The sequence below is a fragment of the Chlorocebus sabaeus genome, chromosome 12 (genome assembly GCF_047675955.1).
Source record: "Chlorocebus sabaeus isolate Y175 chromosome 12, mChlSab1.0.hap1, whole genome shotgun sequence".
Lineage (NCBI taxonomy): Eukaryota > Metazoa > Chordata > Mammalia > Primates > Cercopithecidae > Chlorocebus > Chlorocebus sabaeus.
In genome coordinates, this window is record NC_132915.1 from 2,822,459 (window position 1) to 2,850,354 (window position 27,896).

General features: G+C 37.3%; 1 protein-coding gene across 1 annotated transcript in view; it reads right to left on the minus strand.

Annotated features, from left to right (window-relative positions):
* Positions 1 to 22,089: 22,089 nt before the first annotated feature.
* Positions 22,090 to 27,896, minus strand: part of LOC103219917 (contactin-associated protein-like 3) — a 234,107-nt gene continuing 228,300 nt past the window's right edge. The window contains 4 exon segments of the mRNA XM_073021415.1: positions 22,090 to 23,054; positions 23,056 to 23,152; positions 27,241 to 27,312; positions 27,547 to 27,777. Coding sequence (XP_072877516.1) covers positions 22,970 to 23,054; positions 23,056 to 23,152; positions 27,241 to 27,312; positions 27,547 to 27,777 — 485 coding nt within the window. The 3' untranslated portion in view covers positions 22,090 to 22,969.

A 27,896-nucleotide genomic window follows, 5' to 3' on the forward strand; every position in this document is an offset into this window, starting at 1 on the left:
AGTAAAACCATACAAAGATCAATGCAACCAACAGTTGGTTACTTGAAATAATAAATAACATTGATAGTCCCATAGCTAGACTAATAAAGACAAAAGGGAAAAGATTCAAATAAACACAGTCAGAAATAACAAAGAAGGCATTACCACTGACTCCACAGAAATACAAACAACTCTCAGAGACTATTGCAAACACCTGTATGCACAGAAACTAGAAAACCTAAAAGAAATGGATAAATTCCTTAAATCATGCAGCCTCCTAAGATTGAGCCAGGATAAAATTGAACCCTAAAAGACCAATAACAAGGTCTAAAATTGAATCAGTAATAAAAAGTCTGCCAACTAGAAAAACCTTGGACCAGATAAATTCACAGCCAAATTCAGAAAGATGTACAAAGAAGAGCTGGTACCATTCCTGCTGAAATTATTCCCAAAAGTTGAGAAGGAAGAACTTATCTCTAACTCGTTTATTAGGCCAGCATCATTCTGACACTGAAACCTGGCAGAGACACAACAAAAAAAGAAAACTTCAGGCCAATATCCATGATGAACTACAAAAATTCTCAAAATGCAAAAATTCTCAACAAATTCTAGCAAATCAAGTCCAGCAGCACATCAAAAAGCTAATCTACCACAATCAAGCAGGCTTTATTCCTTGGATACAAGGTTGGTTCAACATATGCAAATCAATAAATGTGATTCATCACATAAACAGAACTAAAAACAGAAACCACACAATCATCTCAACAGACACAGAAAAGGCTTTTGATAAAATTCAACATTCCTTCATGTTAAAAACCCTCAACAAACTAGATATTGAAGGAACATACCTCAAAATTTAAGAGCTATCTATGACAAACCTACAGCCAACATCATACTGAACAAGCAAAAGGTGGAGGCATTTCCCTTGAGAACTGAAAGAAGACAAGGTGGTCCACTCTCATCACACCTATTCTGCACAGTCCTGGAAGTCTTAGCCAAAGCAATTAGGCAAGAGAAAAAATAAAAGGCATTTGAATAGAAAGACAGGAAGTCAAACTATCTCTCTTTGCAGATGATAGGATTTTACACCTAGAAAACCCCATAGTCTCTATCCAATAGCTCATTGATCTGATATACAACTTCAGCAAAATTTCAGGATACAAAATCATTCCACAAAAATCTGTAGCATTTCTACATACCAACAACATCCAAGGTGAGAGACAAATCAGAAAGCAATCACATTTACAATACTCATACAAAAAATTACCTAGGAATACAGCTGACCCAGGAGGTGAAAGATCTCTACAACAAGAATTACAAAACGCTGCTGAAAAAAATCAGAGAGAACACATGCTAATGGATAGGAAGAATCAACATTGGTAAAATGGCCATACTGCCCAAGGCAATTTACAGATTAAATACTATTTCTATCAAGCTTCCAATGGCATTCTCCAGGGAACTAGAAAAAAAACTATTCTAAAATTCATATGGAACCAAAAAAGAGCCCAAGGCAGTCCTAAGCAAAAAGAAAAAAGCGGGGACATCACATTTCCCAACTTCAAACAATACTATGAGGCTAAAGTAACCAAAACAACTTGATACTGGTATAGAAACAGACACATAGACCAATGTAGCAGAATAGAAAACCTAGAAATAAAGCCACACATGTGAAACTATCTGATCTTCAACAAAGTTGACAAAAGCAAGCAATGTGGAAAAGACTCCCTATTCCATAAATTGTACTGGGACAATTGGCTAGCCGTATGCAGAAGACTGAAACTGGACTCCCTCGTTACACTAGATAAAAAAGCAACTCAAGATGAATTAAAGACTTAAATGTAAAACCTAAAACTATAAAAAACCTAGAAGAAAACCTAGGAACTACCATTCTGGACATAGGCCTGACAAAGATTTCATGATTAAGATGCCAAAAACTATTGTAACAAAAACAAAAACTGACAAATGGTACCTAATTAAACTAAAGAGTTTCTGAACAGCAAAAGAAAATAACAACAGAATAAACAGGCAACCTGCAGAATGAGAGAAAATATTTGCAAACTATAAACCTAACAAAGGCCTAATGTCCAGAATCTATAAGGATCTTAAACAAATGTACAAGCCGAAACCAAACAACTCCATTAAATAGTGGACAGAAGACATGAACAGACACTTTTCTAAAGAAGACATACACATGGCCAACAAGCATATGAGGAAAGCACTCTACATCAATAATCATTAGAGAAATGCAAATCAAAACCACGATGAGATGCCATCTGACATCAGTCAGAATGGTTATTACTAAAAAGTCAAAAAATAACAAATGCTGGCAAGGTCGTGCAGGAAAGAAACACTTACATACTGCTTGTGGGAATGTAAATTAGTTCAGCCACTGTAGAAAACAGTTTGGCAGTTTATCGAAGATCTTAAAACAGAGCTACCATTCTACCCAGCAATCCCATTACTGGGTGTGTACCCCAAGAACTGTAAGTCATTCTATCATAAAGATACATGCTCACCTATGTTCACTGCAGCACTATTCACAATAGCAAAGACATGGTATCAACCTAAATGACCATCAGCAGTTGAAAACATGGTACAAATACACCATGGAATACTATGCAGCCATAAAAAAGAATGAAATCATGTCTTGCAGCAACATGAATGCAGCTAGAGGCCATTATCCTAAGTGAATTAACACAGGGACAGAAAACCAAATACCAAATGTTATCACTTATAAGTGGAAGCTAAGCATTGAATATTCATGGACACAGCAGGGGACAAGACATAGCAAGACTTATTTGAGGGTGGAAGGTGAAAGTAGGGTGAGGATCGAGAAACTACTTATGGGGACTTTATTGCTGGAGTGATGAAATAATATGCGTATCAAACCCCCATGACACACAATTTCCCCATGTATCAAACCTGCATATATAACCCCTGAACCTAAAATAAAAGTTGGAAGAATTAAAAAAAAAGGAGTACCTAACTTGGTGGGTGTTGTAATGTTTAGTTAACAAGCACACAGCCTTTTGGGCATCTAAATCACAGCACAGAGGCTCTGGGGCATGGGATCTAGTGACCTCATACAGTGGTTGAGATAATCAGAATATAGAGAGTATTGAACATATCTAATTACTTTACAAATTTCTTCTTTAATAATGTGAGTAAAGCACTCTCCAGTGGCTATCTGAGAAACCCCAAAGACCTTTAGATAGGAACGACATTTAACAGCTTTATTCCCATAAATTTATAACTTAAATTTATTAAAAAAACAAAAAGAAAGAAGAATGGGAGAAAGGAAGAAAAAGAAGAGAAAAGAAAAGAAAAAAGGAAGACCCAGAATTTTAGAGAAAACTAGACATTACAGCAAAAGTTAGACATTAGTTTTGGATACCTATTATAGGCGATAATACTTTAAACAAAACAAGAAGAAGTCTTAGAAGTGAGAAGCCTTTGCCATAAATGATTCAAGATCATGACCAAAACACACAACTTATATTTGAAGACCAAAATTTTAAAATGATTTTTATAAGTTGTTAATCTTTATATGATTATATATATACATATGTGTGTGTGTGTTAAACATAAAGACTGAAATAGGTGATAAATTTAAACTTTTTAACCCTAATTTTAAAATAATTACCTTTACTAACATATGAAATAATGGGTTAATTAAATAATAATTATATTATTTAATTAATTTATATATTATATTAATTTATTATATAATATATAATATATAATCAATACATATAATATAAATATATAAGAAATATAATTAATATATAATATGATATGAATATATAATATATTATTAATTTATTTAGATATTAATTTATATATTATATTAATTAATAAAAATAAGTAAATTAAATAATTTAATAAATATTAAATAATATTATCTTTAATTTACCAACTTAATAACCTGCACAATCTTTAAATCAGCAGCACATACTCATTATCAAGTGTACATATTCACTTTTCCCTTTACATATTCCTCTTGAGGGATGATATATCAGAAATAGTGCCTCACTGTGGAAATAGTTTCTGCCTTCTGAAACACAACTTGAGGACACATCAGAATTCCCAGCAGGGATGTATACTTTGAAAAGGTTCCGGAAATGATTCTGATACCACACTCACTGTTGCGAATCAATGACAATATGGCCCTTCCATTTGAGAAATTAAATAATAAGTGATGTTTATTACTCCTTAGATTTTAATATAAAGTTTCATAGTCCAGTTTACCTTTATACATATTTTGTCCTAAGCAGTTTACAGATCAATATTTTTTAAAGTTTCTACTTTTTATTGATTTCATTGAAGTCCTTTTGATAAAGTTAGACTTCCTGGAACCCTTATGTTTGGCAATGAATTTTCAGATTGATTCAGGTTTATAAGTAGAAATACATATGACACTACAAAAGTGTGAGGGACTAGCACTGACATGCTTTTTCTAGGGCCTCAGTTGGCTAGAAGTGGACAGCAGCTGTTCTATCAAAAACTCAAACAGGGGTTTTGGGGATTTGCAACCTCAACCTCTTTCCCAGAGCATATTAGGAGGACACGAATACAAGGATTCAATAAACGCACTGGCAAATCACAATGTGAAAAGTCACTGCTATGGGGTATTATTTGCTAAGTAGCTAATCCCTCTGGGGACTCTCTGAGACAGCCCATGGAACATATCTCCTAATCTTCCTGTCCACTGACTGGTATCCCATATTAGCTGGACATCACCTCCAGGGCATTCATCGTCCCCTCTTCCTACCGCACACATGTAATTCTGGGCTGTTTTTTTCTATGTGTCCAATCTTCTGTGCAAAACCCTTCCCTGGAAAGAGTGACAATGCAGACTCTTGAGATGGAAATCTGTCAACCTTACTAGAATTTTCTGTTGAACTCAGGAACACTGGGGAACACTGAGGCATCAATACCATATGCTTTGACATAGTTTTCAGTATTCTTTCCATTTTAGGCTTTTTTTTTTTTTTTTGGTCTTAAATTTGAATGTAGTCATGTTCTTCAAGTTTCACCCTATAGAAAGAACTGCCTTCCTATGAAACCACAGGGATTAAAGACATAAAGCTGCAGCTTTCACTGCAGTAGAAAACCCTATTTTCCTGCCTGTTGGCAGAACACTTACTAGGAGTATGCAGAAGCAAAGTGCAATTATTCTCCATGATGCAAGGACCTACATTATTCATCAACGTAGAACAAAACCCAGATATATTATTAATTATCCCAGATTATTCATTTGTGAGCAGACTACCAATTGTTGTTCCAAATGAATTTTCTTTGTTCTCAGTACTTTTGATCATATTAAAAATCTCAAAGCTTTTAAAATTTTCAAAATGGGCTCTCAAAATAGGACATGTGATCTCGTGAAGCTTACTGTACTTACAGTTTGTTATGAGCCGAATGCTGTATCCCTCTAAAGCTCCTAAGTTAAAACCCTAGACACTAATATGATGGTATTTGGCAGTGGGGCCCCTGGCAGGTCGTGAGGTTTAGGTTAGATACTGGAAGGAGGCCCTCATGAGGAGATTAGTGTCCTCATAGGAGGAGGACCCAGAGCTCTTCTCACTCCCCATGCCCCACACACTCAGGGAAGGCCACGTGTTGCCCAATGAGAAGGAGGCTGACCACAAGTGAGGGGCCAGGCCTGACCATGAACTAGCACCTTGATTGTAGGCTTCTCTGCCTCCAGAACTGTGAGAAATAAATGGCTGTGGTTTAAGCCATCCAATCTATGCCTTTTTTTTTTTTTTTTTTGAAACGGAGTCTTGCTCTGTCGCCCAGGCTGGAGTGCTATGGCATGATCTCGGCTCACTACAAGCTCCGCCTCCCGGGTTCATGCCATTCTCCTGCCTCAGCATCCTGAGTAGCTGGGACTACAGATGCCTGTCACCACGCCCGGCTAATTATTTTTGTATTTTTTTTTTAGTAGAGACGGGGTTTCACCGTGTTAGCCAGGATGGTCTCGATCTCCTGACCTCGTGATCTCCCCGCCTGGGCCTCCCAAAGTGCTGGGATTACAGGTGTGAGCCACTGCACTGGCCCAATCTATGCTATTTTATTATAGCAGCCTGAGCTGACTGGCTGTTATTATTGGTAGTTACTGATAGTTATCTACTTGCATGTCCAAAGGAAATAACACAGCTACCAATTTTTTGGTGATATTCTTCAAATGTCAGCAGGAAACTTGATTGATTCTGGAATGTGTAAAGAGCTTGACAGAGGTACCACTAAGAATCCTTTTATCTGTTTACAATTCACAATCCTGAGAGGTCACTTGCAGAGAAAAATGCTGATCAAGGTTTCCTGGATGAGGTGTTCCTTCTCAGGGTAGCCATATTATCACACTATTAGAGACTACAGACCCCTAGAACTTGACCTTTTGATGGACGGGACTAGGAGAAGGGGTTGAAGTAGAAGAAGATTTCCTAAGAACATGGGATCAACTGGTCAATTTTCATTTGAAAAGGACTGAGAGGTCAGCTTGTAGAAAACGAAGACCAAGAGGGAGAAGCAGCAAAGAGCTACATACTAGCAGAAGTTCAGCTTAAGAGTTGAGAGGGAGCAACCTCACAGCCTTATGGCAATTAAAGATATTGAATATCAAGGAATTAGAAGGATTTAAAAATTATGACTGAGAGTCTTCAACTGTATTCACTTTGACAAAGTTCATAAGTCTTATGGATTTTTTACTTGCCTTTGTTGGCTGGGTTTCATTTTTTAAAAATGCAGTTCCACAGAGATACTTAGCCATGAGGCAAGACAATTATATTTGTGCTTCTCATTAGATTGTGTTACATCCTAATGTCAGATTCTAGTCTCTCTCAATTCTACCAGTAATTTCAGATTTCATGGTCTGCTTCCTAGCATTAGGATGAACCCCTATGGCAACCCTATTCCTATCCGTTGGAGCAAAATGATAACTTAATTATATATCAAAAAAGTGTTTTGTAGTATTTCACTAGTTCTTTGCCTTTGTCTCATACTTGGCTAATTGAAATTGAGATTAAATAACTTTAATTTTCACAAGGCTACAGTTGTAAACTGAGTTATTTTTTTCCCATAATACATCAACCTTTGGCAAATAATTCCATCTCCTGGGTCTTATGCCAGAATTTTCAGAACATCCTTAAAATCTGTGAATGAAATGACTTGGCAATTGAAAGCTGAAAGAAAAATAAGTACTTAAAACAATTTAGTCTACTTTTAGTCATTTTCATTAAAAAAAAACTTTGTTAATCATAAAGTAAGTTTCCCAATTTATGCTTTTAATTCTCCATTGTTTTCAGATAAAGCACTTGCAAACCGTTGAACATTTTTATGAAATGTTATATCACAAATTGGGGCTATTGCATAAATGTTATGTTATTTTAGATCACCTAAAATATAACTTCTTTCTGCACTCTATTCTTCTTCAAGTTGTCTTATAATATCCAAAATTTGCACCATAATTTTTTCACTCAAGAAAATACTTTTGGACAATTAAATTATATGTTTTTAACAGAGAGCTAAATGATTTATGGTGTTTCTTAATATCTTAGTATCTTTTCTTAACCACTGAACTTATTTGGCATAAATTATGTCAAGCATTAAGAAAATAAGAAATTGTCCTATAGAGAAATTTTATGTATTTAGAATTATTATTATTATTATTTTTTGAGACAGAGTCTCGCTCTGTCACCCAGGCTGGAGTACAGTGGCTCAAGCTTCTCTCATTGCAAGCTCCTTCTCCTGGGTTCAGCCATTCTCCTGCCTCAGCCTCCTGAGTAGCTGGGACTACAGGCGCCCGCCACCACGCCCGGCTAATTTTTTGTATTTTTAGTAGAGACAGGGTTTCTCTGTGTTAGCCAGGAAGGTCTTGATATCTTGATATCCTGCATCTGCCAGATAAAAATATTAGGACAAAGAAGTTCATTAGTCTCAAGAGCTAATTCAGGATATTTATTATATATTCTGCAAACTATGGACCTATTTATTAATGTATTTTTATAATATAACATAAAGTGTCCTACATAAAGTGCTCATTTTGACAAAGATATTTCTTTTCTCCATGTGTTCAATTTGCCAGACAAGCAATACAGCATGTAAGATGTAAGAAAAAGTTCCACATTTTCAAAATTATGGTAATTTAAAAAGTTATTGGGTGAAAGAGTCTATCCTTTACCAAATAAAGGCAAAGACATGAAGTGGTTCTGTTAGTTTTCCCATTGTCTAAATTTATAGTCTTTAATTCCTTATTTTAATATTATTATTTTATTTCTAAGTCATTTTGATTGAATAATATTCAAGTTTTAATGATTTCAATTATTTTAGAACTGACTACTGAAATATTTAAAATTAATTATGATAAATGATTAATACTAAGACTTTCAATAATCTGAATAATCACACATAGAGGGTCATTAGTTATAACACAAAGAAATGTACTTCTGAGCAATATCTAAAATATTGCCTAAGACTTTAAGTTTATTTTTATTATCTTATATAATTGATGACAAGTAGAATGATTTTTCTTTTTGGATTACTGGCAGGACATAGCTATGTAGTGATCTCAGTAATGATTTTATATAATAACCCTTAAAATTACCAAGCACATATGTAGAACTTCTTACATATTTTAAATTACACCTACTCACTGGGAATGACATACTTTCACCAAATCTCATAATCATAGGCTAAACAAATCTCAAAGGAACCTTGGAGGACTTCTGATTCAGTTATCTCTTTCTGGGTTAGACTCCTCCTAAACCACGTTACTTCCTTTATTCCCTTAAAATGAGTTAATGTAACAGTGAATAACAACTTCCTGGCCAGGTAATTCTTTCTTAGGTTTAGTCCAAATTCCTCCCCATAAAACATATATACGTCTAATTTTTCCTCTGTCTGTGGAAAAAACTGAGAACAGTTGCCTAGAATAGACGTGACTCTCACAAATAAGACACATTTTACTGCATAAGACATTTTTGAAAGTTTGAAATTATGAAGTCCCTACTTACGGCTTAAGTCATTAAGGGGTCACAAACACTGATAAAATTATTTTCCTTAAACTCTTCTCATTTTCTATTATATGTTATTTAAAATGTTATCAAACAACAACAACAACAACAACAACAACAAAACAGAGAGAGAGAGAAGACGCCTAACAAATGCGCCAAAGTGAAATCAGTATCTTTGCCAATTTTCTAACTGTAGAAGTTTGGAGCCCTACGCCAGTGCTGAACCTGGCCGCTGGGTCATCCACAGGCACCTGGAAGGGAACAGGAAAACACTCTCCAGTGAACACAAGCTCTGCTTTTTGGCAGTTCACTGCAGAAACACACTGGTCACATCATCACATCAGTCATCAGATTGAGACAACCATGCTGATGAAAAAGAACAATGATCTGTAGGATGGTTTTACCAAAGAGCCAGATTTGGAAGGCTAAGGAGAGGTGCCTCAAGACAGTGTCTCCTAAGCTGAGATCAGAAGGAAGAGGAGACTTTAATTAGCATAAAAGAGGTGAATGGAGCAGGGTAGGATAGAGAGTTTTAAAGAGAAAAGTCAGCAGAGCAACGTCCTTACGGTGAGAGGGAAAGGGGAACAAGGAAGACTTAAAACAAGGTACATGAAAGAACTGGAACAGGGGCACGGTCTTCTGTGTTCTTTGGCTTCACTGGCTAGCTAGCGTGGTTACTCTGAGTTGGGGGATGTGTAGATGCTCCTAATAGCCAAGAGTTTAATTGTACATTGGAAATCAGAAACTATTAAAGAAGATGTTGGCCATGCACAGTGGCTCACACCTGTGGTCCCAGCACTTTGGGAAGCCAAGGTGGGTGGATCACGAGGTCAGGAGTTTGAGACCAGCCTGGCCAATATGGAGACACCCCGTCTCTACTAAGAATACAAAAAAAAAAAAAAACGTTTAGCCGGGTGTAGTGGCGCATGCCTGTAATCCCAGCTACTTGGGAGGCTGAGGTAGGAGAATTGCTTGAACCCGGGAGACAGAGGTTGCAGTGAGCTGAGATTGTGCCACTGCACTCCAGCCTGGGTGACAGGGCAAGACTCCGTCTCAAAAAAAAACAACAAAAAACACACACACAAGATGTTTATCTTCCTTACTCAGATACCATATAAAAAAGCTGGAATTTTGCTAAATGCAAAAAGAAACTACATACACCCTATATTGCTAATACTAAAAACTAGTCATCAACCATCTATCGTTGTAACATGTCTTTGAATAATATATGTGTTTTCATTATATTTCTAAATTAGGCAATTTGTTTTGTTATTTCAAATCACTGGGTTTGGTGTTTCAATTGCTTAACTAATCAACCCAGAAAATCCACTGTGGAGTCCAGTTTTCACAGTAAATCTAAATTCTTTTTCCACACAACCATTCTTGTCCATCCTGATGCAATTCCTCTAGACATAACCACAGAGAAGTGCAGAGCACACCCTGCCAAGGGGCATCTACTGAAGAGATACTGATAATGGCAATTATCAGTTATTTAATTGTTATTTACAAAGTTGAGAGAAAGAGCCTTGTAAAAATGTGTATCTTTTGGCTGTAAGGATGCTTATCTAGAATTAAATACAGCAGTTGTCTATTTATCCAGCATGTTGATTTCAAAGCCCAGTTCTTTGTATTGAACTACTTTGGAATTAAAAATTGTTATAATATTTACATATAGGATTAGGTTTCTAAACCAACTCCATCTAACTGCCAGTAAATTTATTTTGTCTATAGCACAAGGAATTGAATTCAATCCCAAATTCTCTTCAGCGTACTAACCAAATTTAAATAAACATATGTGATGAGCTAGCATTGGTATTTGTGAATTTTCATATTTTTATTTTCCTTGGCTTACATTTTCCATATATCAAAGTCTCTTTTGAAAATTAAACTGTATAATATAACCTCAGTTTTCAAACATCAATGACAAGCTGGATTTAATCAACTCAGAACCCAGTGGGGAAAAACATGTTTTACTTGCTTTTCTTTTTTTAATCAAACAAAAGTTATATTTTGTTGTCATTGCAACAGATCAGCGAATAAGCAATCCTAGAGAGCTGGGAGCAAGTTTAAATGTGTACATCTATGGGCAAAAGGAACAGCTTAAACTATTACGAGGCAGTCATTTTTCCTCCAGTGTTTCTTACGCCAGTGTGGAGGCAGCTGGAGACCTGGAAAAGATAGCAAAAACATTTTTCTTTTTCTTCTTTTGTTTTGAGATGGAGTCTCCCTCTGTTGCCCAGGCTGGAGTGCAGTGGCGCGATCTCGGCTCACTGCAAGCTCCACCTCCTGGGTTCACACCATTCTCCTGCCTCAGCCTCCCGAGTAGCTGGGACTACAGGTGCCCGCCACCACACCTGACTTATTTTTTGTCTTTTAGTAGAGACGTGGTTTCACCGTGTTAGCCAGGATGGTCTCGATCTCCTGACCTCGTGATCCGCCCACCTCTGCCTCCCAAAGTGCTGGGGTTACAGGCGTGAGCCACCGCGCCTGGCCGCAAAGACAGTTTTCTTGTGACAATTTTAAAGTTGGTATATTTGAAAATAGCACAAATGTTTTTGAAACACTTGCAGTAGAAATAGTGACGTTGCCACAGTTAAAAATGCCTATTTTATTGTGTTAGATTTACACCAGGAGGTTGATATAAACATCTTTAGGGTTTGCATTTTTTGAATTAAAAATGTAATTTTAGATTCACAAGGTACATGTACAGGTTTGTCACAGGGTATACTGTGTAATGGTCAGGTTTGGGCTTCTAGTGTACCCATCACCCAAACAGTGAACATTGTACCCAATAGGTAATTTTTTTTTTTTTTTTTTTTGGAGACAAAGTCTGGTTCTGTCGCCCAGGCTGGAGTGCAGTGGCGCGATCTTGTCTCACTGCAACCTCTGCCTCCTGGGTTCACACCATTCTCCTGCCTCAGTCTCCCGAGTAGCTGGGACTACAGACACCCGCCACCACGCCCGGCTAATGTTTTTGCATTTTTAGTAGAGATGGGGTTTCACCATGTTAGCCAGGATGGTCTCTATCTCTTGACCTCGTGATCCACCTGCCTTGGCCTCCCAAAGTGCTGGGATTACAGGCATGAGCCACTGCGCCTGGCCCCCAGTAGGTAATTTTTTAACCTTTCCCTCCCGTGAGCCTCCCCACCTTTGGAGTCTCCAGTGTCTATCATTCCCATCTTTATGTCCATGTGTATTCTTTGTGCAGTATTTAATTTTCTGAGTTACTTCACTTAAAATAATGGCCTTCAGCTCCATCCATGTTGCTGAAAAGGACATGATTTTGTTCTTTTTCTGGCTGCATAGTATTCCATAGTGTATATTTACCACACGTTTTCTTTATCCAAACAACACTTAGATTGGTTCCACGACTTTGCTATTGTGAATAGTGCCACAATAAACATCCAAGTGTGGGCATCTTTTTAATATAATGATTTCTTTTCCTTTGGGAAGATGCCCAGTAGTGGGACTGCTGGGTTGGATGGTAGTTGTATTTTTAGTTCTTAGAGAAATCTCCATACTGTTTTCCATAGAGTTTATACTAATTTACATTTCCACCAACAGTGCCTAAGAGTTCCCTGGTCTCTGCATCCTGGCCAACATCTGTTGTTTATGACATTTTAGTAATAGCCATCTTGACTGGTGTAATATGATATCTCATTTTGGTTTTGATTTCCATTTCTCTGATGATTCGTGATACTGAGCATTTATATATATATATATATATATATATATATATATATATAAATAAAACTCAATAAGAAAAAACAATCCCATTAAAAACTGGGCAAAGGACATGAACAGATGTTTCTCTAAAGAAGACATATAAGCAGCCAACAAACATACGAATAAAATGCTTAACATCACTAATCAGTTTGGGTTTTGGATAATTGGATTTAGTGAGGGTCTGAAGGTACAGGTAGACGTGGAGAAATGTTGAATAATATGATTTAGTGCAAAAACTATTTTGAAAGAACATAAGAATTGATGAATTTTTTTTATTACATCTATATAAGTTCCTTGGAAAATTACAAGTGATGAAGGTTAATAGGTGTGCTATTATTGTTGTTTTTCATTAACTGCTTGCTGTGGAATCATTGAATGAATGTGGATAGGTGATAGACATGTTAGAAAGATTTCTTTAGAAAGGTATATTCTCATATTTCTTTAGGGCGGGCAAATTAAAATCACTCATCTGATTGGAGCATATATAACTAAGGTCCTTCATCCTTTTGGCCTGAAATATTCTCCTTCTAACTGAGAAGTATGTGAAGAGAGGAAGCATTCATCACTTAACCATCAGAGCCGCTTTTTGAACTGATCCTGTTAGAGTGAAAATATTCTACCAAGCTCAAAAATCATCACACAAAAAAAGCAACCACTTAGAGTCTCTGGAAACTGTCCTAACAGAAAATGTCTTCGAAACGACTTTATATTCTGTTGGACCTAATTAAATCCTTTTCTCTCTTTGCATAGTAAGGACCCATAGTCCCTCCCTGTTGACACTTCCCACTTCAGCTTTCCCTTGTTCTCAGTTTTAGGTGCACCCTACTTCAAGTTCTTACTGCTTCTGATCATGGAACTGTAACAAGCATTTTGCCTCAATATGACATCACAGCCTGCTGCCTCCATGCATCCCAGGAGCTGGGAGAGACTTGGGCCTCTTCTGTCTACTTTTTTTTTTTTTTTTTTTAGTATTCCTAATCTCAGGCTATGGTCTGAGAATCAAGCAGCAAACATTTTTGCACTTCTATTTTCTAATAAACTATCTGGATTCCTCCTAAAAGCTGGAAGTGAGGTAGAGTTGATATCTAATTTCACATAGCCATGTTGATAAAAATGAAGCATATCTTTACAATATTTCAATATGTATAATTCCAAGGCACAATGAGCAAGGTATAGGAATATGTCCCCTGTGTCTAGCTGTTTCTCCAGGTTTCTCCAGAATGATGGATGAAAATGTAATTGGCAAGTCAGATGTCTACTGGGGAAGACTACAGGGAAAAGGATGGAAATGCTTGACATGATGAGGGATGCAGAGTGTTCAGCAGTTATTTACTGAGCAGCTCATCACTTGATTGTATAGTATACAATATATGAGAATGTATAGAACAGTGAACATATAAACACACAGAACAAATAAACATACAACATAGTAACAGTTTTTAACATTTATTACATACATAGAACATATAAGAATTTATAGAGCAGTGAAAATACCACATTTTGACATTTGTATTGTACTGTGAAAGATTTATACATATTTGTATAGAAAATAAAGGTGATAATCTCTTGTGATCTCCCCAAAATACAGCATCCTTTTCATCTTTTTCCATTATGTAAATATAATATGGTGTGATAGAAATGTAATGTGCTGTGAAGTGATAGACATCACGACATATCAAAATGTATTTTATATACACATATATACATACACATACATATTTATTGAAGTATAATTTATGTACATATATACAAATTCCAAATATGAAATTCAAAGAGCTTTGACAAATGTCCGCACCAATGTAACCATATAGTCAGTCAAGACAAAGAACATTCACTGCGGAAACTTCCCCTGTGTTCCTGCGCAGTCAACTCCCGTCCTACCTCATCCCGGGTAGCCACTGATACGATTTCTACTGCTATATCTTAGTTTTGCTTGTTCTGGGATTTCAGAGTGTACTCTCTAGTGTCTAGATTTATTCATCGAACACAAGGTTTCTTAGCTTCAGCCATGTTTGTTGCAGTTACCAGTAGTTTTGTCCATTTTATAGCTGAAGAGTATTTCATTATGAATACAACATAAATTGTCCATTTTCTTGTTGAAGGTCTTTTAGGCAGTTTACAGTTTGGGGATATTATAAGTAAAGATGCTGTAAACACTCTTGTGTAAGTCTTAGGATGAGCATAAGTTTTCATTTCTTTTCAACCTAGGATTGGAATTGTTGGGTCATAGGTTTCATATATGTTTAATTATATAAAACAATGTTAAACTGTTTTTCCTAAGTGGTTGTAGCATTTTACATTGCAACAATAATGTATGAGAATTATAATTGCTCCATATTCTCAATAACACGGGATACTGACAATATTTTTAATCATAACCATTTTTGTGGGCAGAATAACTCACTGTGGTTTTAATTTGCATTTCCTTAATGATAAAACGATATTGAGCATTTTTGTGTGCTTTTTGTCCATTGGCATAGCTCTTTCTGTCATTTTTTCTTTTTTTTCTTTTTTATTTTTGAGACGGAGTCTCACTCTGCCCAGGCTGGAGTGCAGTGGTGAGATCTCCGCTCACTGCAAGCTCCGCCTCCCGGGTTCACGCCATTCTCCTGCCTCAGCCTCCCGAGTAGCTGGGACTACAGGCGCCCGCCACCTCGCCCGGCTAGTTTTTTTGTATTTTTAGTAGAGACGGGGTTTCACCGTGTTAGCCAGGATGGTCTTGATCTCCTGACATCGTGATCCGCCCGCCTTGGCCTTCCAAAGTGCTGGGATTAAGGCGTGAGCTACCGCGCCCAGCCATCATTTTTTCTTACATTATTTTTCTTTTTTCTTTTTTCTTTTTAATTATTGAGTTGAGTTCTTTGTGAACTATATTCTGAAAAAAAGTTACAGTGTTCAAATAAAGTGTTGCAAATATTTTCTCCCAGTCTGTAGCTTGATTCTTATTCTTTTAACAATGTATTTTAAGAGTTGTTAATTTTAAGGTCAAATTTATCAAATTTTTATATTATATCTTGCTATTTGTTTTCTATTTGTTCCACTGGTTCTTTGTCCTCTTTCTCATCTTTTTTGTCTACTTTCAAGCATTTAAAAAATTATTCTATTTCATCGAATAATTTTTATTGATGTAATATTAGTTATCACTGTTTTTGTTACTCTAGCATTTGCTTTAGGGATTATAGTATACAGATGTTTTAACTTAAAGGTAACTTGTAATAGCCAACTTTTAATAGACATTATACGACTGTATGCACAGTCTAAGAACCTTACAAACTATATTTCCATTTAGTCTCTCTAGGCTATTGTTGTTATATATTTTACTTTTTTACTCATGCTGCAGAATTCACATGACACTGATATTATTTCTAAACAGCCCATTGTCTTTTAAAGATATTTAAGTAATAAGGGCAGCTATTGTATATTTACTGATGGTGTTACTATTGCCAGTGCTCTTCATTTCTTTGTGTGGATCCATGTTTCTATCTGCACGAAGATATTCTTTATTTTCCTTCTTCCTGAAAGGCTTTTACACTGTTCTCATAGTCCAGGTTTGCTGGTAATAAATTACTTTTAACTTTTGTATGTCTGAAAAATATCTTTATTTCATCCTTTCTTGAAAGACGGTTTTGCTGGGTATAGAAACCTAGGAGAGACAGTTTTCTGCTTTTGGTTGGAAGGTGTTTTACTGGAAGCGTGAAAGATGTTGCTCCACTGCCCTTCCCCTTGCATTGCTTCCAAAAAGAAGTCTGGTATCATCCTTGTTTTTGTTCTCTGTGTAAGACTTGTCTTTTTCTCTTTACCACTCTGAGTTTTGATCCATTTGCTTATGATGTGTTGTGATGTGGTTTTCTTAATAGTGCCCCCACTTGGGGTTGTTGAGCTTCCTGGGTCTGTGGGTTTATAGTTTGCATCAAATGTGGAAAATGCTCACCTATTAATTTTTAAAAATATTTTTTCTATCCATCCACTCTTTTCTCCTTTGAGAACTCCAATTACACACAGATTAGTCAACTGAAGTTGTCCCACAGATCACCAATACTCTATTGTGTGAAGAGGCAGAAAAATAGGACCTATAATAAGGATAAAAATCAATTAATCTAAAATGACCCAGCAATAGAAAACCCTAGACCAGTGAGCTGAGATCGCACCACTGCATGCCAGCCTGGGCGACAGAGCAAGACTCCATCTCAAAACAAAAAAATTAATAGAGAGGTGACTAGAAAAGAAGATGTTTAAAAAGATTACTTAAGGAGGTCAATAATAATTTTTTAAATGCTGCTGTAATTCTTTTGAGTGTTTCTTTTCCTTGCTTCAGGTGGTTTCATGCACTTTGTTACACACTGAAGGGCGACCCCCTCCAGCTTTGCAAAATTTTCTCCAAGTGCAGCTCCTTCCTTGCTGGAACTTTCTCCTGCAATCTCTAGCTACCTTCGTGTACCTGAACTCTCAGCAACAGCTACTCCACTCAGACACCTGCTAGGCTTCCTTAAGCTGTCTCCATTGTTCCAGTGTCTCCAGTGCTATCGCACTGCTGTCTCAAATTCTCTCAGGTTGTAAGCTGGGATACTCACAGCACACATCTTATTTGTTTCCCATCCTCCAGGGATTACATTCCGTGCCTGATGTCCAGTGTACTGAAAGCCATTGTTTCATATATTTTGTCTGGTTTGAGGTTGTTACATGCAGGAGGGTTAGAGGGTAAATATGCTCCCTATTACTCCATCTTATCCAGAAGTAAAATAAGAAAAAGGGCCGGGCGCGGTGGCTCACGCCTGTAATCCCAGCACTTTGGGAGGCTGAGATGGGCGGATCACGAGGTCAGGAGAGCGAGACCATCCTGGCTAACACGGTGAAACCCCGTCTCTGCTAAAAATACAAAAAATTAGCCAGGCGAGGTGGCGGCGCCTATAGTCCCAGCTACACGGGAGGCTGAGGCAGGAGAATGGCATGAACCCGGGAGGCGGAGCTTGCAGTGAGTGGAGATCCAGCCACTGCACTCCAGCCTGGGTGACAGAGCGAGACTCCATCTCAAAAAAAAAAAAAAAGTAAAATAAGAAAAAAAAATATATATGTAAGTATAAACATACACATACATATGTATGTATGTAAACAACATATATAAATCATATCCTAAAAATTTGGAACAAGAAGAAAATTCAGCTATCAATTATGTGTACTCACTGCAGACTAAGATGAACATTGTAGACTGGAGCATATTATGGGAGCAGGGCAACCTGTAGAATTGGTCAGGAACTAGAAATGTCAGGACCTGCATTCTAACCCATTTTTGTCAGTAATTATCTGTGTAACATTTTATCAAAGCAGTGAAGGCCTTCGTGAAATCTGCAAGAATAGGGATAATGATATAATTTACCTCACTGGCTTGCTTAAGGAGTTAAAATGTGGTATGAGTCATACAAAGTGCTCGTGCAGCCACAGAGGTTCTATTTTAAGGGCTTTCTTAAATGTTTACGTACATCACAAACTAGCTAAGTTAGAAATTTTCATATCGCAAAATCTAAAAGTTCATCTTATGAGTTTAGACATTTTTATTCGCAGAGCAAATGCAACAATGTGAACCTCACATTTTAAAGTATATAATGGCACGATAAAATGCAAAAATATAATTTTAGTTCATAATCCTCAACCTATAGGCAATAAACTATGTTATCAGTTTGTTAAAAAAAAATACCACAGGAAGTAGTTCTTCAGTACATTTTCCCGACGATAGGATTAATCCATAATAAATTCTGCTGCTACTGCTAGTAATGGCAACTTTATGTAACCTTCCTAAACATTATTCACATTTGCACTCAAGTATACCAACTGAAACCATAAGTGGCTGTTCTGACAACGCATCAGCAATGTGCTTAGCCTGAGCTACATCCATTAGGAGTGATGTGGAGGAGGAGGAAAGTGTTGGACTCTATGATATTTAACGTCTTTACCAATAGAAAAGCTCTATAATTCTTGGAATTCAATTTTTTAATTAAAAAATTGGTTCTCTCTTTACACTTAATTGCCAAAACAGTGTTTACAAATACTTTCGTCTTGCCCCAGATTGGCCAATGAGGTAGGTTAAACAACCAATTCATCATGTTTTGATTTAAAACGTGTCCATATCATTCTTCCCCAACTTCAAGTATATTTTAATAATCCATTTATTATAACCTCACATATGGATTCAAGAATAGAGCATTTATTTGCCTTCCAGTTGCATATGAAGAAATTAATGTTTTATTAAAGAAAAAAAGCCATGAAAATCAATTTTCCATCTGTACTCTTTTATTTGTTGCGATACTTTTTATAACAGCTAAGATTTGGAAGCACCCTAAGTGTTCATCAACAGATGAATGGATAAAGAAAATGTGGTTCACATACAAAATGCTGTACTATTCAGCCATAAAAGAGAATGAGATCCTGTCACTTGCAACATGGATGGAACTGGAGATCATTATGTTAAGTGAACTAGGCCAGCATAGAAAGACCAACGTTGCATGTTCTCATTCATTTATGGGATCTAAAAATCAAAACAATGGAACTCATGGATACACAGAGTAGAAGGATGGTTAGTAGAGGCTGAAAAAAGTGGTAGACAGCTGGGATAATGGTGGGACAGAGGTGGGGATAGGTTAATGGGTTTAAAAAAAAAACAAATAGAATGAGTAAGACTTACTATATGATACCACAATAGGGTGACTATAGTCAATACAAACTTAATTGCATATTTTAAAATAACTTAAAGAGTGTAATTAGAGTGTTTGTATCACAAAGGATAAATGTTGAGGGGATGGATATTCCCCATTCTCCATGATGTGTTTATTTCACAGTGCATGCCTGTATCAAAACATTTCATGTACTCCATAAATATATACACCTAGTATGTACACAAAAATTAAAAAATAAAAAATAGATTTCCCATCAAATATTCTTTCAGAGACGATGTGTACAAAGATCCAGAATTATTGGTCAGTCTAGGCAAACAGAATATCAAATAGCCTAGTATGATTTTCTCCTCTGCTAAATAATACTGGGAAGGCAGGAAGGTGGGCTTCTCCATGGATTGAAGTTAAGAGAGAGAAGTGTCAGGAGTTTAGTCCAAGCATGACAACTTACTAGTACTGTCTACTTGAAGAAATTAACTCTTACAACCTTATCTTTGTCTCATCTATAAAACTGAGGGAGCAGGTTAAAAAAAATCTTGTATGTAGGCCGGGCGCGGTGGCTCAAGCCTGCAATCCCAGCACTTTGGGAGGCCGAGACGGGCGGATCACGAGTTCAGGAGATCGAGACCACCCTGGCTAACATGGTGAAACCCCGTCTCTACTAAAAAAAAAAACCAAAAAACTAGCTGGGCAAGGTGGCGGGCGCCTGTAGTCCCAGCTACTCGGGAGGCTGGGGCAGGAGAATGGCCTAAACCCAGGAGGCGGAGCTTGCAGTGAGCTGAGATCCAGCCACTGCACTCCAGCCTGGGCAACAGAGCGAGACTACGTCTCAAAAAAAAATAAATAAATAAAAAATAAATAAATAAATAAAAATCTTATATGTTAATACATGACTTATTCCACTCCATGTCTCCATTACAATGAAAGATCATACACAATCTGGATGAAAATATGTTAAATTTACTATGATCTTTCACAGTAATAGGGACATGGGGTAGAATATATCATGTACCAGTACTAACTACTATCACAGTATGTTAAGTTTATGCCATAATAATTACTCTTAGGAAACAACCAAGATTTACAGTGATTTCCTAAGGTGAATTTGGACAAAAATATTGAGATAATACCACTCACCAGTGTCACTCTTTTACAGAGATAAGCCTTCAATGTCACATTAACTACTCTATTTTTAATATTAGAGTTTTGAAATTTTTAAGCATCAGAATCTTCAGCTTTCTCAAATGAAGAATGGCAATTATATGTTATTTTCTTTTTTAATTTGAAGACAAAATTTGGGAAATTATTACGCTTTTACTTTTATATTACAAAAAGGTGTTACTTGCAACTAGCATCTACATATCTAAATAACATTTAAAGACTAAGTTCTCTGCAACAATAAAAAGTACTTTAGATTTTAGTAAGTTGACTGTTAGATGGTTGCTCTCTGGCAGAAGTTTAAATATATACATTCAGAGATATTTTTACATCTAGCAATCAGTAAATATTTATCTCTTTTTCTTGCACTTTGCGTTTAATAATTTAAAATAAAAAGTTTAACAGATGATAAATATCAAATCAAAAAAGGTCAACAAATCTTAATAATCTCAAAATAGACAAGAAGGGTAAAGTAATGCATAAACCCATACCGAATACATTTGTCTACACATTTTTGCATAAATTTAAAAAGCATATAATTTTGTAATTTTAATTTTATAGAGCATTCCCTAAAATATTTTTTATTTTATTTAAAAATGAGTTTACTTTCAAATAAGATTAAGTCTGAAAATCAGTACAAAAGATTGATGGTGATGATGTATCAATATAATTTGATGCATCCGTTTTGCTGTCTTGCAAAAAGTGCAGTGAGCAATGGGCTGTCTGTACTTTCAATACAGATGTAGTATTCTGAGAAGAGATCATTTGTTAAGAGCGGATTTAAGACAGAGAGTGTATTCATTCTTCCAAAAACAACACAAATGAGAAGATGGAAATTCATTTATGTTATAGTAATGCTGAATCAGTATATTTTCAACTTGCCCTGATGTGGAAGAAATATACCATCTCATTAGTCCCTGGTAGGCAGGTGGTATGTGGAATATGAAGACTGTAGCATCATTGCTTTTAGATAATTGGTTTATTGAATCCAAATGGTGGTTCCATGCATTGTCAAATAACCACTGCTTCAATATTAGTCCTTGGAACTGTCTCCATAAAGTTAATTCCAATCCTTTCCTGTCTTAGTGTGTATGTAAACCTTAATGAGACATGTTCCAGTTAATAGCATATATTCAACTTTGGGTAATCTATGGAAATTTGGCCCCATGGTCATAAACCTGTGATCAGAATGGCAGATTTAATAAACATCATATAAATGCTAACTTTTCTTGGAGTGAACAGCTTTCAGTTTACATTACAAAAGCGATTAGATGGATGATAATACATAATGATATTTATACCTAGAGCAGTTCAAAATTTAGAAAAGGAATTAGTGATCTTCAGTTAAGCTATTTTTTTTTAATAAATTGAAAAGATGTTCTGTACAACATAATAGAGTCACAGAAAATTAAAGGCATATCAGTAACAACTTTTAGAAAAAGAGAAATGAATGATAGAGAAAAACAGATATGACTTCTCAATATTTTGGGGAAATAAGTTTAGGATGATGTTTCATTCAGGTATTAATGACACAAATAAAGGATAACTCTGTGTAAGAAGTAGTGTTTATATCTGGTTGTAAATTTAGTTAAAAACATAATCACAATTTACAAAAACTGTAATTACAAATTACAAAGAAAAATAGGCAGACAATCTTGTATTGACATCCTCTTGCATCTTGTTACCTACCAATTTTCTGTTCCATTACAAAATTCAATACTAAAATTTCATAGCTAACATTCAATATTAATTTCAACATTAAAATTTATCAAAATGATTAAAAACAGTCAATTAGAAAAAGCAATACACCAAAAATAATGGTAGTATTTCCAGGCTTCCACTGTGTTGTATTAACCATCACATGGGGGAAGAAAAGGGCTGTAAATTTTGGGTAGGCCACTTGGCTCTGGATTCCAGGACTATGGAAAAGCCAGTGAAGGTAAACTAAGAAGCATTTCCTGTTTTATAAACATCAGCAGAGGACCAAAAAAAGGGATCCCACATATGTTTTCAAGTAACAAAAAGCATTTTACAAATGCATTTTACATTAACAAAGTGCAATTTTGTCTTTTACATCTGAACAAAAGTTCTGTCATTTTTAAAAAATAAAGTAGGGTCACAGCTTTATAATCATTTTCTCATCTAAAACCCCACAATTATTAACACAGATCAAACTGCAGTTTTGGAAGACAGTCTTTGAATGGGGAAGCTACTGAACAGTGATGAATGGCCACACCTAATTCACCGTTCCGGAAATTGACGGAGGACTGTGTTTCACGGAGGGAGAAAGGGGCCTCCCAGAGGCTCTGAGGCTGCAGGTCTTCAGCCAGGTGATAGCACTGCACCCACTGTGTGCACCCTGATGGCAACAGCAGGCAAGTCCACAATCGCGGTGATAGAGACAGCCACAGCTGCCAATCAGAAGACTCACTCTTTCTGGCTTTCATGGACTGTGTTTTGCACATAGAGCTCACTGTTTAGAGCTGTCTTAGCACTCTTCTTTTTTTGAGACTTTTGACTCATTTTCTTTGCGTAACTTTCTCTGTTGGTAGATGCGTATGGCTATGGCAGTAATGCAAAGCAAAATAAATATCACAACTGCTATCACACCTAGGGAGGGAAAAGAAAAAATAAAACATCAGAATTTTTTTCTTTTTCTTTTTTCTTTTTAGAGAGGGGGTCTCACTCTGTCACCCACGCTGGAGTGCAGTGGCATAGCTAACTGTAGCCTCGACCCTCCCAAGTAGCTGAGACGATAGGCCGCTTCACCACGTTCAGCTACTTTTTTTTTTTTTAAACAATTATTCTTTGTAGAGATGGGGTGTTGTAGAGATGCTATGTTGAGATGCTATGTTGCCCGGGCTGGTCTCGAACTCCTGGGCTAAAGTGATCCTCTCACCTTGGCCTCCCAAATTGTTGGGATTACAAGTGTGAGTTACCGTGCCTGGCCTCAATGTCAGAATATAAATGGTGATTTTTGCTCCAATCAGAGGCTTTGAAGACATCATTGCTTTTTAAGTTTGGTTAAAATAAACCAACCATCTATTATATTATAAACTGAAAACATCAAAACTCAGAAATGCTAACGCCAAGTAATTTTATGACATTTAGCATACTTCTGAGCTACTATGACTTTTGGATGTGGCTGTGTTAGGCTTTTTCCTTACAGGTATATGATGATTGGGTTTCAGATAATGCTTTCAGATTTAAAAGAAGACAGACATACATGTCTCTAAGATCACGTGCATCCTTCAGTTAACAAGTGGGAAATTTTAAATCATTTAAAAAGTATAGAGTGTTTAGCATCATCATAGATCATTAAATGTTATTGTTAGTACAATGAAATGGGTACATTTTAATAAAATTGTTTTCAAATACTTTTATGATACTATACTTTTGAAATGCAGTAGTGTAGCATATATGTAATCAATCCCTATTACCAAAAATAATGCAGGCAGATTTATTATTATTTTTTTACCTGCAATGTGGATTATTTGAAAGAGGTGGGTGAAATGTTTTAAAATATTGAAACCATTAGCAGTGCCCATGATTCTCGACTCTAGCTGCACACTAAGTTAGTAAATCAGAATAAATGAATGGAAGGCCTGGATATCAGTGTCTTTATAAATTGTTTCAGGCTTTAATTCAGAGCCAGAGTGCTAAAGCGTGAAGCCAGGCCACAGAATGCTGTTTACTGAAGCAATCATATTAGTGACAAATGAAAGTAAAATCTATGCTAAAAGAATAAATACATATAAAGACAAGCTTCTGAAGGTAATCAGAATATGTCACCCCCAAATATGCCTTTTTAACAAATATTTTGAGGTAAAGGCAATTAAGAAGCAGTCAATGGAGGAAGAGCTCTCTAGATCCGCCCCTCCTTTCACCTAAAGACAGGATGTAAATTCTCTTTTTACCGGAGACCATTCTTACCAGCTCAGGGATGTCAGCAGAAGCATGTACAAACACACTTACTCCATTAGTTTCTTCCCATATATTTATCTTCCCATGGTTTCTCGCCTTTGGAAGCCTAAAATTGCTTTCCATTGTCCTGTCATTTCTCCACGAATGCATTGTTGAAGATGAGCCAGAGTTCTAAGCCACTACACTTTGACTTTCACTGAGGTTTCTCCCACATGCTGTGGGCTGCATGCCTTAGTAAACTTGCTTGTTTTTCTCTTGTTAATCAGAGGTCTGTCCCAACTACAAAATTATGAGTGATGAGGAGAAATTATATTTCCTCCCCCATGCTTTTTACTGCCTACATAGTACATTTAAAGTACTTCACAAAAATATTAATTTATACCTTCAGCCAGTCCATATTAGAAAATGCAAACTGCCTTTGGGAAAGCCCAGGGGAAGCCTTCCAGACTCCTTTTCATCCCCTCCTTCAGAAACCAAGTAAGAATTTATCAGGGGAAGGGAACACTGCTAAGATGTTTCTCTACATTTACTCAGTCAATCTTGCCAGTGATACTTGACCACAAGCAATATAATACAATTCCAAAGATAAGAGCTGGTTCTATTATCAACTTGCCCATTTCCTTATCACCAAAAGCTGGGCACTATCCCTGACATTGTGTAGACGTCTGTAGGCCTTGGAAACCTAGTCTGAAAATGTTTGGCATGTTGAAATTGCATTTGCATTGCAATGAAAAAAATCTCCTAAAAAAGGCAGGATTGATTTAGGATTGGATTGTATTTAAAATTGAATATGCAAGTATACCTTTTAGATATGCATTATTGACCACATTCCCACTGGAAACTTTAAAAACAGTTTTTGTTCACCAGGTCATGTATTTTTAATTTACACCTTACTGATTTCCTTTTTTTTTTTTTTTTTTTTTTTTGAGACGGAGTCTCGCTCTGTCGCCCAGGCTGGAGTGCAGTGGCCGGATCTCGGCTCACTGCAAGCTCTGCCTCCCGGGTTTACGCCATTCTCCTGCCTCAGCTTCCCGAGTAGCTGGGACTACAGGCGCCCGCCACCTCGCCCGGCTAGTTTTTTGTATTTTTTTTAGTAGAGACGGGGTTTCACCGTGTAAACCAGGATGGTCTCGATCTCCTGACCTCGTGATCCACCCATCTCGGCCTCCCAAAGTGCTGGGATTACAGGCTTGAGCCACCGCGCCCGGCCCACCTTACTGATTTCTAAGAGAAAAAGAATTGAGATAGTGATGGAAATGTAAATTTCCAACTCAAATTTAATCAGAACTTTATTATGTCGAAACTGTTTTCTGTCATTTTGGAGGAAACAAACACACCTAGTTTACTTTTGTATGTGTTATAGAGATTCTGCAGAATAAGAATACAATCAACATTGCAATAATTTGGCCAGGCGTGGTGGCTCACGCCTGTAATCCCAGCACTTTAGGAGGCCAAGGCGGGCAGATCACGAGGTCAGGAGATAGAGACCATCCTGGCTAACACGGTGAAACCCCATCTCTACTAAAAATACAAAAAATTAGCCGGATGTGGTGGCGGGCACCTGTAGTCCCAGCTACTCAGGAGGCTGAGTCAGGAGAATGGCGTGAACCCCGGAGGAGGAGCTTACAGTGAGCTAAGATCACACCACTGCACTCCAGCCTGGGCAACAAAGCAAGACTCCATCTCAAAAAAAAAAAAAAAAAAAACAAAAAATTCAATAATTCACTCGTTAATTAAGAAGGAAAGGTGAATGCTTATTTTTTGCACCAGTTCTAAATAAATTATATTTTAGAAAAAAAGTTTTCATTGCCTAAACATACTTGTAAACTGTGCTTAATTTTACTTTTCTTCAGTTAAAAATAACCACAAAACATTCTTAGCCTATTAGATTAGTTCTTTCCAAAGTATGATTAAAAGTGAAACATACAATGGCTACTGCTGTAAATGTCCTTAATGACAGGGAATTGTATACTTTAAAATAACAATGCATTTTAAATAATGTGTGCATTTAAAACTTCTTAAATAAGTGAAACATTGTTATGGGAGTATCCAAATCATGCCATTTGTCATTAAAGGAAAGTACCATAAAGTGTGTGCTCTGATAATTAGCTGAGGTTTCCATTGCTTTGAACATAATTACTTCAGGTCCGTCCAGCAGTTGCCATTACCTTGACAAATATCCCATATGTCCTAGGGAATACAGCTATTTTCAAATTCATTATTAGTTTTGTAACTGTTCTTCAAAAAAAATTGTTTCAGCAGAATTCTTACACACTGAGCATCCCCAGGGAAGCTGAAATCAGCAGATATTGCCTCAGAAAATCAACCAAGGCCGGGCACGGTGGCCATGCTTTTGCTCTCAGCACTTTGGGATGCTGAGGCGGGCGGATCACTTGAGGCCAGGAGTTCGAGACCAGCATGGCCAATATGGAGAAACCTGTCTCTACCAAAAACACAACAAATTCGCCAGGCATAGTGGTGCACGCCTGTAATCCTAACTATTCGGGAGGCTGAGGCAGGAGAATCGCTTGAACCTGGGAGGCGGAGGTTGCAGTGAATGGCGATCTGGCCACTGCACTCCAGCCTGGGTGACAGCGGGAGGCTCCTGTCTCAAATAGAAAAAAACAAAAAACAGAAAAGCACAAAGCAATACATAGCACCCCTGTGACCTCACCACGGAGTGTGATTCTTACATATATTTCCCATTGTGCTAAGTAATGCATCAGTATCTAAAGCGATAATGACAAACAACAGGTCATTCAGGGCCTTGTTACCTCCGATGACCGCAGAGTGTCTTCTGTCTGCATTAACCAAGGGCTCTCCCTCATCTGCTGGTCCAGAACGACCTACCACGGGGAAAGGGAGAAAGATGTTTATTAGCTTGATTTAATCACGCCACAATTCACACATATCAACTTTTTTCAATTAAAAGTGAATTAAAATAAGAACATCACAAAAATATATTTTAGAAAAGGAAAAAAGGGAGGATGACAGAGACAGAGAAAAGAAGGCTTTTGAGAAATTCACAAACATTTGAGAGAAGCGCAGTTTCGGGTGCGCTGGGGTGGAAGGCCACACACCTGCGCCCCCTGCGAGTCGGGGAGCCAGTTCCCGAGCTGGGGAGCCAGACGCCGCCCCCGCCGCGCAGCGGGTCACAGGGGCCACGTGGCCGCGCACGGTGACCCGGGAGGGGCCGCTGGGGCGCAGCGCCGCCTTCAGGGGAGCAGCGCGGCCAAAGCGCACCGCGGAGAGGCAGCCAGTGAAGCCACTCGCCGCTGCCCGCCGTGTGTCCGGGTCCGCGCCGGCGGCCTCTGAGGACAGAAGGGGGACACACAGTTAGGGCGCAGCGGCGGAGATGGGGCGCAGGGGCACCCTGCATTTGCAAGACAGCGACCCTCGAAAGTCCCTCCAAACCCCTTGATCCTTCACT